Source organism: Atta colombica, unplaced genomic scaffold (genome assembly GCF_001594045.1).
Source record: "Atta colombica isolate Treedump-2 unplaced genomic scaffold, Acol1.0 scaffold125, whole genome shotgun sequence".
Taxonomy (NCBI): domain Eukaryota; kingdom Metazoa; phylum Arthropoda; class Insecta; order Hymenoptera; family Formicidae; genus Atta; species Atta colombica.
Window position 1 is genome coordinate 2,116,041 of NW_017259212.1, and position 13,394 is coordinate 2,129,434.

The following is a 13,394-nucleotide window of genomic DNA, read 5'->3' on the forward strand; positions in this document are numbered from 1 at the left end:
ATAACTCATAAGAGAGAAGGAAGAATAGAAGTTAAAATAAAAATAATTGCTTTTTTAATTAAAAAATCGAGAACGCTATTTTTATGTACGCTTTTTTATCAGCTCGATTAAATGAAGAAAAAATACATATGTGTGTATGATTTATGTAAATCACATATAAGATAACAATAATAATCTAGAACCTTAGAAGTATCCATTATGATATCCTATTTTGAATTGTGTTTAGAATCAATAATTTTATATTTTAATAACTAGATTGAGCATAAATAGTTCTCATTCCTATATACTTTTAAGCAGTTGCCAATTATGTATTTAAAATATGATAATTGAATTACTTTCAGCAGCCATATCAAGTATATCCTGAGAAAAATTAGGAAATGTTACCCTAATATTACATATCTTTAATATGTCAATGTTACTATTGTTTACTTTTTGTCTCTGATCGCGTTATAATAAAACTTTTTATTGTCCAACAATATAAAACTTGATATTGCACTAAACAAAATTGTACGTATATAGCTTATAGTTTAGCATAGTAACTACGAAGTTAAAGACAAGCTAATACGGTTTGAAATTATTTAGCACTATATTACTTTCTTCTGTTCGTAATATATAAAATATAACCATTGGCAATCGTTGATTTAAGATAATATAAAGAGTATGTTACACATTAAATCATTGTTAATTTCGTTTTCTCATTGTTCCCATAAAATAACTTGTGATAAAATTTAAATTAAAACTTTTTCGTATTACATTGATGATCGAACTTACGTTACTAAAATTTTATGAAATTTCCTGTAGATAACTCGATGTTTGCGAAAGAAGGTAATATGCAGTTTGGCAGCGCGCACAATAGAGATTAAATGACGATAGCATACAAGAAGAATCAAAGCTATAGAGAAGTGTCTACTGAATTCTATTTTTAGAGGAAGTATACAATAAGCATAAATAAAGGGAGAAAGTATGCGTGAATGTATAGTTCAGATGGATTAAACGGAGTGACGTTATGTAATGAAACTCACACCCTAAATAAATGCTACATCTCCGTCTTGTTAAAAAATTACTATTTTGTGTGCTTTCTTTTTATATCTTGCGAACTTAATAATATTCCAGTTATCGTCAGTCTCGCTAATTCTTAAAAAACAATAACATTATTCTAAAACTAATGGCATCGCATAAAAAAGCTCATAACATATTTAGATTTAGCTTATTTCCGATTATCGTGGGGTAAGAGTACTTTGTTTCCTTCCCTTCTCGCATCTAAAACTAATATCCGACCAAATTCGAAAGTATCTAAACGACACAGTTACCCCGTTTCTGTCTTTTATATACTTATTTACGTAACTTCAAAGACATGCGGTAGTGATCGAGTGATATGAGACAACATTCGATGTTTATCTCAATTTATATATAAGTCTTATGCTCTATATATAGATAGGCGCTGCTAAAAATCGAAGAAATCTTTACGCCTGAAATTCTCGTCGTGCGCGATCTGTTTTTTTTTTCTGTCATTTCTATCATTTCTTTACTGACTTAATTCACATCCTTCTTCTATCTCTCCACGTTCGACATATTGATACACTGCGTGAATTGGAGTTGTGTCAGCTTTGCTGTTGAAGAAGTTAGTCGCCGCAATCACACATTATTTTCTAAATCGAAGAAATATCAAAAAATCGGTTCGTTATCTCGAGTATTTTACAAAAAACGCACATAACGAAAGGATACTTGAAACTCGTATATATCTAAATAAATATAAGCCTCATGTTGCTTCTCAATCTAATGTCGATGATTTCGATCAGACTTGCTGGTCTCGATGCATCGGAGATTCTTGTTTCGTTCATTACTCCGTCCATATTCCTCCTTATTTATTTATAGTTATCCAGAAGTAGGCAGTGATGGAAAATGATTAAATATACTTTGCTCAAGTAAATCTTCTTCGCTCATCGCGGAAGCCTTGGTCCAGTCTCCACGACTCGTATTGGTTAATTATAATAAAACGTTATATATTTTTCGTATATTCGGCAATGAATCATTCTAATGCCGGATCGGTAGAGAGAGGCTCTTTTCTACGTCTTCGAATAATCATTCTTCTACTTTTTGTCCTCAATTAATCCAATTCTTCAACTTCTCTCTCTTTAGCAGCACACAGTCTTTACAATCTAGACTCTTACAACGATAATACGCTTACCTGTCACAAAAATAAATATTTTGATATCGCTTATCATCTACATGCTTACGCACTAGAAACAACAAATCCCGTTTGACATATCCAGCTGTACGACGGGATTCACGATAAACTTTGTATGTTCATGAGTTAACGCTCATCCTCGCATTTAACTTTGTGTCTTTTTGTTTTCTATTTGCACGCGAAACTCGCCGCTATTAAAAATTGTACGAGGGTTATGAGCATTCATTGAATGTACAATACATTGCAGTTTGGAAATGCAACTGAATACATATGCTGTTGCATTTTTATTGCCTCAGCACACAGGTATAACTCAAACATAAAACAATTTTCAATCACTTTTAATCATTGCATCCTTTGTCTAACAATAAGATGTATTTCAACGAACATATAATTTTTATGTAAGAATATTTTTTAACATTTATGTAAAAGTTCAGTATAATTTTACGTATAATTAAATAAAATGTGTTGACAGTTAGTATTATATTATTTAATATTTTTACGTAAATTTGACTATAAAAAATATATGAAGGCTAATATCAATAAAAATTTTTAATTAAAAATTTTTATAATTAAAAATTAAATTAAATTAAAAATAGAATAAAATAGTGCGAGTAACGTCGTGCATAAATTTTAAAAATACATTACTAATCTTTCACTTACAATTTAATTGCAATCTTCATTCGATACAAAGGATCCGTTTCTAATTCTCATTTATTCGTTAATCACTTCATCACTCACTAATGCTAAAAGCTTTATGAAATCGTTACCATTTTATCAATATTTGAAAACTATTGGAGGACCCATTACATTCTTCTCGTAACAGATGTCATACTGTTTGCCTATGATATCATCATTTTCTAAACAAGTTTCAAGCAAAATACCAAAATTATTTTATCGTTCTAATATGCTTGTTTCTTGCTTTCAATCTGCTCCTGCATATATTTTCTTATTTGTAGATTCTGATATCTAATCCTATAAACATCCTATTTCAGGGAAGGGGGAGGCAGCACATCAATCAAATATTCGCTTAGGTTTCGTTTCTATCACAAAACAATCATTTTTGTAATTTTTTTGGTACGTCTAAGTCACAAATTTCGAGTTGAAACACTCCGTTTATATATACTCTTCTTTTACTCTTTTTCTTTTTAATAATCTTTTCTTGCATATCTAGAAATTCCGCTGAGTAGATTTTGTTGAGCTAATGCGCAAAGTGTCTCTTAAAACAATCAATTCTGAAAAATCGCATATCAGTCGCTCCAGGACGATGGGACATATTTTGAAGAATTTTTTCCTCTCTGGTCCAAGGAGTTAAGGTACAACATTGAGCGATTTATTTCCTAATCGAGTGATCCCTTCAAGTCCATGGTATGTATTACGGACGCGATGAGTGTCAGAAGGCAGTGTCTAGAGCAGCCATGCTGGTTGAGATATCCGGATCTGCTCGACAAGCTTCTAAAAACTCGGATAGCGTCACTACACCATCTCTGTTGCCATCCATTTTCTGAAACAAAATTAATTAATAACATTAAATGATACTATCAATTAAATATTAGATATATTTAAATTAACGAGAAATATTTTGTATCATGATTTATAATATATAAGAAATATATCTTCTATTTTATTATATAAAGTAATTTATGTTAATAATAATTTATTTATTTATTTAATAAATTATAATGTAACCATAAAAATTGTAATATTAAATCTTATTTGTATTGTCAACTACATATCGGTTTTAATACTCAATAAACATTGTAACGTAACCGTAATGAAACATTGTGTTAAAAAGTTAATATTATGGGTAAAACGTTATAAAGGTATTATGAAGACTTTTTATAGAAAGGTACGAAAATCTGCTTTTGAATCTCTCTTTGTTTTGCATCATGGTCACGGATATCCGGAATCTCATATCTCCTAACTCTAACATGATTGACTGAACCATGAATGAATGGAATTACTATGAAGCTTAAACTAAAAAAAAAGCCACCACGTTGACCTAGATTGGAAAACTACTACTGACGTATATCCTAAGACGGTCTACGACGAAAAAGCAAGTAGACGTCTTCTCACACTTCCATATTTCTACGACGGTATGCCGATGTAAATGTATGCGTCACTTAAAGTAGAACTGATGTAAAACTGATCGACCACGGTCGCATTCGAAGTCTGTTTCTACTGCGTCGCAAATTTCAAATATTTTTCAATATCGTTATTTTGTGCAACGTAAAACTAACTTATTATTTCAATTTATTTAATTACATTTCTTCTATTAAAATAATAATAAAAAATTTTAAATTTATAAAAAAAAAGATTGTTTTTCAAGCTCATTGTTTCGAATATAGTAAACCATTAATAATTATATGAACGAATATAGTTTAATTAACAGTGTGGTCTTTGTATATTTATTCAAATATATTCAACTAGAAGTGCAGGCATTATCGGGCATTGATTATCTGCAATTCGTGGCAATCTATTAGAGTTAATTTACGGAACAAATACAATCGAAAGTCGAGGCTGGTATTTCAAGTCATGTTGCGTGCATGTACGATCATTTAGATTGTACAATGGTAAATCGGCCATTGGCAGGTGCGACTCGCAAAATTATTATTGCTCTCACACTGCGAAACAGATAGCTCGTATGCGTGAGTGGAGCCTGATGTCATGTACTGTTGGATAGGATTAATTGGTATCACGACTTACTACAAGTTAAATCGTGCATTATCGTAGCCTTGTAATTATATTATAATCAACGATAATTACCGGAAATATGGGGAACATAGGATTGTGCGAACATTTAGGTGAACCGACAGTATAATAGGATTTTATTACAGAATCTATTATGCATCAATTTGTATGTTATAAAGATCATTAACTTCGTTGTAAATATATATTTTCAAATCATTCATTCTAAAAGACTATATAATACGTCTCGTGCTATATACATTATAATATAAGCTTTTGTAAATTTGTAAATTAATAAATTCCAGAAACAAATAACGGAAGCAGTTCTTCTGATAATTTTTAACAATCACAATTTTTAAAATTTTTGTAAAATATATGTAATAACAATTATTAAACTTGCAAATTTTTATATCTCATATTTTATTTTTTCTTTTATCTCCTATGTCCCGATCTCTTGTTCGCAACGTAACATGGAAACGATTCAATCATAAAACCAAAAATTGGCAAGGTAGCCCATTTTTCAGGAATGAGAAGTACTAGAGAGCTGGCTGCGCAGTTTCCAGAAACAATGGGACGGATTTAATCGTTATCTAGAACGAACGGTGTTCGAATAAAGCTCGTTTTTAATTAGTGCTACGACTAACGCAGGTATTCTGCGACATTCGTTACCTCCGCTTTCCTTGTGATTAATTAGTATTAGTTTGATCGAAACAAATTATTTTATGAACAATTAAGAATGGATTACTACATTATTATACGAAAGGTAAAAAATAATATAATTCATAGAACATACGTATAGACATATAATATAAATTATTTTATTATGTAATTATATAATTAAGAACTGATAAATAGATTTATGAAGGAATTTGGAAGAATATTAATTACAACTAAAATTATAAATTACAACTAAAATTTTTTTATTTTTATCGATAAAGAGTACTATACATATATATTATATGTATGATTGTTACGGATTAACAAAAAAGTTAAAGAAACGAAAAAATGCATAAGTATTTATGTAGTTGATTCAGATTTTTAAATAATTGTGCATAACTAATGCTTGCTACATCTTTAAAGAAGTTATCTAAGAAGAATATTGATGGAATCTTACACAAAACCGCAAAGAACGGGAGTTTTCACCGCTTTTCTACAAGCACATTGAAAATCTTCGTAAGCGTTCAAAGCCATTGTGCCGTGGTTAGAAGTTTATAAAGTGTCCACCGGTTCATTTTTCATTTCTAGCTTATATTCATGGCTTGAGGTTACCTTTAATAGTGCTTTATCGTTTATCCTGAAAGGATCTTTAGAAGACCAAAAACTCAGACACACTGTATGTTTTACAACAAGTCTATTAATTATTTGACTTAGGGAACTTCATTAAAGCTTACTTCATATAAAAAAAATTTAGATGAAAAAAACTTTGTGACAAAGACTTATACATTATTATGCATATATATTTCATTGAGAGTTATATAACGTATTTTTCAATAATCCCCAAAAAATTTTAAGGTTTGAATATAAATAATAATAAACTAATTTATAATAATAAATTAATAATTAACAATATTATGTAATTTTGAAACACACATACACATATAATTTATGCCTAAATTTTAGTATTTGTATTAAGTCACTATATGACGTCACAAAGTGGCTGCTTTTTTATACAATTCTCACAATCAGTATAATTAAAAAAGATCTTTACGCGACACCAAACATACATTTGGGAAAAGCTATTCGATTAATGTTTTCACATTCACTCTATTTGTTTTTCTACACTCGCGATCTGCTTGAAGTGGTGATTCGTCAAAGTGATAGACAAGTATATAAAAAATCGAGAGAAAAACAGAAGAAAAATATAAATTTAAAGTAAAAGTAATTGAAATTGCATTCACAAGACAAGTATTTGTATCATAATATAAAAAACATTTAATAAAGAATATAAGAGAATGGAGAGGGGGAGAAGAGGGAGAGTATAAATGAAAAAAATAATCGGAGCTTAGTAAAGTAAGTCCATAAATAATATATCTGTAATATGAGACTGCGTCACATCGGTTAATCAAATTTGTAAATCAATATGATATATGTTATATGGTTATGTCGGTATAGCATATGTTTTCTCTATCTCTTTTTTCTTTTATTTATTTTTAAAGTATGAATTGTGAATCCCTTGTGTAATTTCGTTTACGATCTCATTATTGCATTCACAATTGGTTGAGAGTACTTTACTTTAATATCGTACGTGGTGAAATAAAACTTTTTCCATTTTGTACATTCATTTTCTTTTTTTTCTTTTCGTATTTCCGTCTGTTGTTATATTTCGTCTTATTTCTGCATCTTGATTTCATTTGCTACATTATATTTTTTTGTCGAATAGCTTTTTTTAACAAGACGAACTTCAAAGTACCTATCCGTATCGTGAGATAAAAAGATGCCTGAAAAATTGTTCAACTGTTGAAGAAAAGTCTTGTCTTGCACCACATTCTTCAAGCTTTTTAGTCGAAAGTCTTGAATCGATTTATCTACGTACAAACGTTAATGTCCGAAAAAGGAAACGTAGAATGTCTACAACACATATCTGAGCCTCACGATATATTCCATTTTTTCGTTTACAAACGGAACATCATTATAAGCTGCACATTTGACAAATAGTGTGTATGCGTTTTATATATATATATATATATATATATGATATATATGTATATAGCTGTATTATTACTGAGAAATTTATTTGATTTACACGTATTGATGAATAAGTTCATATTTATAAATATATATATTTGGATATTTAGTATCATGTACGTGCGCAAATGTAATACGACAATTTTATCATTCTCTGCATGCATTACGGTATGACGTGACAATAAGGCATTGAAGAGGATCATTCATGTAACAGATGTTATTGATATTATGACAATAAAGTTTAACTGCAAGTAACATCTGTTCACAGAAATTTAGATAGTTTCCAGTTTCGCAGACATTTCAGTTTATGGTGAATCGCAGAATTGATTGCAAACTACAAACTAATAAATTACATCATGCGAATCAAAAGTTCTAACTACAGAATATAGACAGATACAGAATATATCCAGGAATAACATTTAATCCGATAGTGAACGGCGACCAATAGTTTCTATTACTATTATCAAATTGTTTGTAGTTCAACAATGATAGATAAACTATGTATGCATGATATGTCAATTAAATGATGTTATAGTAGAAAACGTAGTATCTTTTAATTTTCAAAGAATATTAAGATTTTTAAGTAAAACATACCTTATTATTAAAATATGTGTGTACGAATAAGAATCCAACTATATTTTTGTACATTACACTATTACAAATTTAGAATAATTTTTAATACAAAAAAAGAAATTGTTTTAAACATATACGAATTCAGCGAAATATAATTTCGCTGAATTGAAATATGCCGCTAGAAAATGTCATCAAGTGGAATTTTTTAAATATAGTATTATTTTTAAATATAGTATTATTTTTAAGATATATGTATATATTAAAAAATAACACATTACACACACACACACACACACACACACACACACACACACACACACACACACACACACATATAACGTATTATTTTTTAATTTTAAAATATTTTTTTCCGAATAATTGAGGTAAAACAAAATAATGAGCAAATTTCCACCAGAATTTGATAATAAAATTGAAAAATATTATTAATGTTAATAATATTTCTCAATTATATAATAATATCAAGGATATTAGAACAAAACATGCTAATCGGTTATTTCTGTTCTTATAATATATGAAATCTATCCAGAGTCACATAAGAAACAAAAATTACATAATAAGATTGAAAATAAGATCGTTTATGTTAAATACTTTAAATTAGCGCCATTATGGTCTGAATGTTAAGATTGTTGAACTATTATATGTATAAATTCATTTAAATGAATTAATTTCAGAAATTATAATTGCGTGCCGATATGGTTGTCGAACTTTCAACGCAATCAATCTGAAATATTAATAATCCTTCCAAATTTCCCAAATTTAATCTTCAAAAACTATAATAAACTTAATAAGATCTCTTAATAAGTAATCTAAAGGCTTAGGACGCTCGCACGGAATGCAAGAGATCGGATTCGATTCTCAGCTGAGACAATATTTTTCACAATAAGTTTATTACAGTTTTTTAAGATTAAATTTGGGAAATTTGGAGGGATTATTAATATTTCAGATTGATTGCATTGAAAGTCCGACAACTATATCGACACGCAATTATAATTTCTGAAATTAATTCATTTAAATGAATATATATTATATAATAGTTCAATAATCTTAACATTCAGACCGTAGTGGCGCTTCATATTTAAAGTAATGTATCTAGCAAAAATTAAATACTCAACACTTTTAATTTGTTTTCTAATTTCAATAAAATCACTATATATTGAAAAGAACACCTTTTCTTATATCTTAAAAATCAGATCTGATGAAAATATTTCAATGGCAGATTCTGATTCAGAGTTCGAAAATTACCCTAGAAACAGAGAGTCATATACTCTACACAAAATCTTGTAAACTAATACTTTGTTGTAAGCATAAAGCTTTTTTTTCAAGTCTTCAATTAATCTGCTAATAGCATTCTCAAAGAGAGAGATTCATTTTTTTATCTTTTTTTTAAAAGTTCAAGTGAAAGTAATTAAAACTCTTCGAGTGTCATGTTTATTATATAACGTGTGTCAGAACGCGGGAGCAGCAAGTTAGATTGAGAAGCTGACGCGATTCCTCGAGAAAAGCCCTTGGGGTCTTTGAAGAACTGAGACCACAGGCAATTAGAATTTAAACTTTCCGCGCGCGCGCGCGCGCGTGTGTGTGTGTGTGTGTGTATATATATATATACATATATAAACGTAAAGTGCGCACATATACTGAGGTTTCGAGTTGGAGCTTCATGTTGAGGTACTAATCCTATCTCTCTTATGCTGTCGCGATTGCCACATACACGACCACGAGTGTGTACACGCGTATCAGTGTGTCTCAAAAGCAGCAACACTAAACAAGGCATTTACCCTTTCTGGTCGCGTCGCCTTTACTGTCGACGTTTACGTTTCCTTTCAACATCAACGAAAGCATAGGAAACACATCAATGGATCCTGACTACACAGAATCCAAGATGAGGATCTAGGATTCTGATAGCTTATATCAGTCGATAATAAATTATGAAAGAAGCTTTCAATTTAAAACTTTTCTTCTAATAGCAAAATAAAATAATTATATAAAATATTATTTATTAATTTTATATTTATTAATTTTATATAATCGTAATTCGTGTCCGAGTAAAATAAGATCAATGTATTTGTTACCGCGCTATTTCTTTAAAGCTTTTTTACGTTTAACAGATTATACTATTATACAATTTTTTTGTAACAGATAAAAAATTGGAAATCTACATTCTTTGAACTTTTTATATTGGTTGGCATTTATCGCGTATTTTACAACACAATTGTTTTACGAAGGCGAATACGCCTGTTTTGTGCAGTTCGATTGTCAGCACAATTCTATTCATATCCTAAAAACGTTAACTCTTTGAACTTCATTTGTCATAGGATTGATAAAGCGTGTAGCTATTATTGGGCAGGTAGAAGACACGTCATCCGCGTAAATTGTCTCTGTAAAATAGATTGCTCCTTTTTTCGCTTGTAGTGCCGGAGATATAGGTGAAAAGACCGAGTGCACTGCGGGCATTGTCATCCGTAGCTAACAATGTGACAGCTTCTAAAAAGAAAGGCTCGTTCCTGTCTCACGGATATACTCTCCGCAGACGCTCGTTTTCTTTCGCTGAAGTGAACAGATTATCGACAGTTATCATTTGAAATAGATACGAAATTCATTAATTTAAATATCACGCTTGTCTGCTCCAAATTGATATTTTTAACTCAATCTTCTTTAATAAATTACAATTAAATACATGTTTATTAGGTTTTGTTTCCAAGTGGAAATAGTTTTGGAAAGACTATAATACTGTTATCTGCTAATACTGACTTAGAATATATATCAAATTTTTAAATCTTTTTAATAGCGAATGTTTTGAAGATTTATTTTCATTTTTCTACCTGAAACATACGATCCACTTTCTCGCGTACACCCTCATGGTCCAAGTTGGGATCAGAAAATTTTCCCATCAGCTCATATACGGCAGTCACAATGTCCGTCATCTCCTCCCTCGTGATACATCCGTCGCCGTTGATATCATAAAGAGAAAACGTCCAACGAAGTTTTTCATCTATCGAGCCACGAGCAAGTATACTCAAACCCGTAACAAAATCCTAAAACATAAAAACCAACATTGATTGTAGCAATGATATGTCGTCATAAAATATTTGGTGGTATATGCTTATAAATTTATGAGATTTGTATATAACGCTCGAGCTGCATTATAATGTACCTATTTCTCACACATGACACGCTCCACTTATTTTTAATTTTCTTCTCTTATTCTATTCTTCCAGAATATCGTATGTGAACGAAGCAATTATACTTTCACGTGAAGATAATTAGAATTGCATTTAATTGTGTGATAATTGAACAAACAACGCTACTATTAGAATGGAGTGGTAAACTTTAGTCTTTGTGTGTCGACTGAATAATGGTGCGGTGTCGAACTTACAATTAGAATGAAACGTACAGATGTGGGCACATACCGCACGAGATTTGTGGTTACGTTGATTATGCAACTTGCAACACCTGTTACTAAGTTATTGAAAATCAAAAGATATGATAGGTCCATGTATATGTTTATCAACAAGCATTATTATTTTTGCTATTATATGTACTTGATTCTTTTTATTTTTAGAGCTGAAACTTTTGATAGATGTTTAAATAAACCAATAAAAAAATATGAAAAGAAATTTATTACAATCATGTAGAAATTTTCAAAAATTAGATAAATAAATAAATCAATTTATATATTTTAATCGGCACTCTTTTTTTTCAATGTATATTTTGAAAAAGTTAATATTTAATTGAAATCATAGGTGCAATAATAATATATATATTTTTTAAATCATATATAATATAGTATTAGTAGATGAAAGTAAAAGCTTGATTACTGAGCGCATTTTTCCATTTACATTAACGTCGCAGCAACGCGTTCATGCAAATTTCGTCATCATGCAAAAAGAGCATCGCAATAAGAAAGATTGGACAACTGCTATTTTAGGGAAATAGGTCTCTCGCTCGTACAAAAGCAATTTAGACACAGGAGGATGTTAAATTTAATCGTGCGGTAATTGGGCAAATAATGGCAACAGCGTGTAATGCGTCGCCTCATAGAAGACAAATTATCCTATCAGTCAGCTAAGTTCCAATGTCGAAATTTCATTTCGTATTAATATGTACGCGTGTGAGTGTGAAACTGTGAGAAGTTCACGAATATCACATGTGAGATACAGACACACAAGATGCGTAAGTAAAGCCGTAAATAATACGAGTAAGACTGGTGGAGCTACGTCCATTTCTAGTACAATTACTATGGAAATTTGTCTAGAATTTCGAATGTGGTGACTATAAGATAGAACAGAATTGCGACCTGGTTCTATTGTACTAATACTAACTCAAGTTCGTCATGGAGTGAGAAATTCATTAGCGTATTGTCACATTCGCACATTTTGGGGTAATCTATATAGCGCGCAGTAATAGTGAGTCTGATGTTTGCGCTTTCGTCTGTAATAGACCCTACAATTAATTAAACTTCATACAACGGATTTTAATTATCTATTAGAAGCAGAGCGAGTGAAAAAACAGTAGAACTAGGGAATTAAGTAGAAATTGAATTGAATAGAATATCTGTCTTTGTCTTAATACATTTAAGTGCCTTCCTTTGAATATAAAATTTTAATTAATCTTACAATAAAGTTTGTATGCAATTATGCGAAATGATATTGCGGATTCCATTCGCGATAATTTCTCAGGGCTGTTTCGAACGAGCGATTTATGGAGAAAACCACTTTACTTATTACATTTAGACTTTGATTTCAATAAAAGAAAACATAATATCTATATGAAATAGCATACATTTAAGCAAATAAAAAAATATTGAAAAATTTAATTATTTTATCTTTTATATTATACAAGTTAATCTTAAATGCAATAAGCAAAGATGCAATTACAGCAAAAAATAAACTTCAATAATAAAACAAAGTGGAAAAGTTAAGAAAAAATAAATACTATATTAATAATTATTAAAATAATTATTAAAATAATGAATGTTGTCTTTAGATTGTGGAAAACATGTATTATCCCCGACTTTCTCTCTTAATACCTCTGAGATCAAAAAGCGTATTTACTAAAACTGTTAGTCCAGCAAATTATATTAGGCAGCCACAAAGAATAAAATAAAGTCGGCGAGATGAGAGGACAACAAAATAAAAGTTAACGTGGAATAACGTTAACAAAGCTTGAAGCTGAGATCGGAATAAAAAAAATTATTCAGATTAAAACAATAAAAAAAACAATTTCTGTTTTTCTTATATTATAT

At 29.9% G+C, this 13,394-nt stretch overlaps 1 protein-coding gene across 1 annotated transcript in view; it reads right to left on the reverse strand.

The window, feature by feature from the left end:
• Window positions 1–3,528: 3,528 nt before the first annotated feature.
• Window positions 3,529–13,394, reverse strand: part of LOC108694773 (Kv channel-interacting protein 4-like) — a gene marked incomplete at its 5' end in the record, with an annotated part of 38,537 nt that continues 28,671 nt past the window's right edge. The window contains 2 exons of the mRNA XM_018204430.1: window positions 3,529–3,689; window positions 10,972–11,184. Coding sequence (XP_018059919.1) covers window positions 3,579–3,689; window positions 10,972–11,184 — 324 coding nt within the window. The remainder of the gene's footprint in view (window positions 3,690–10,971; window positions 11,185–13,394) is intronic.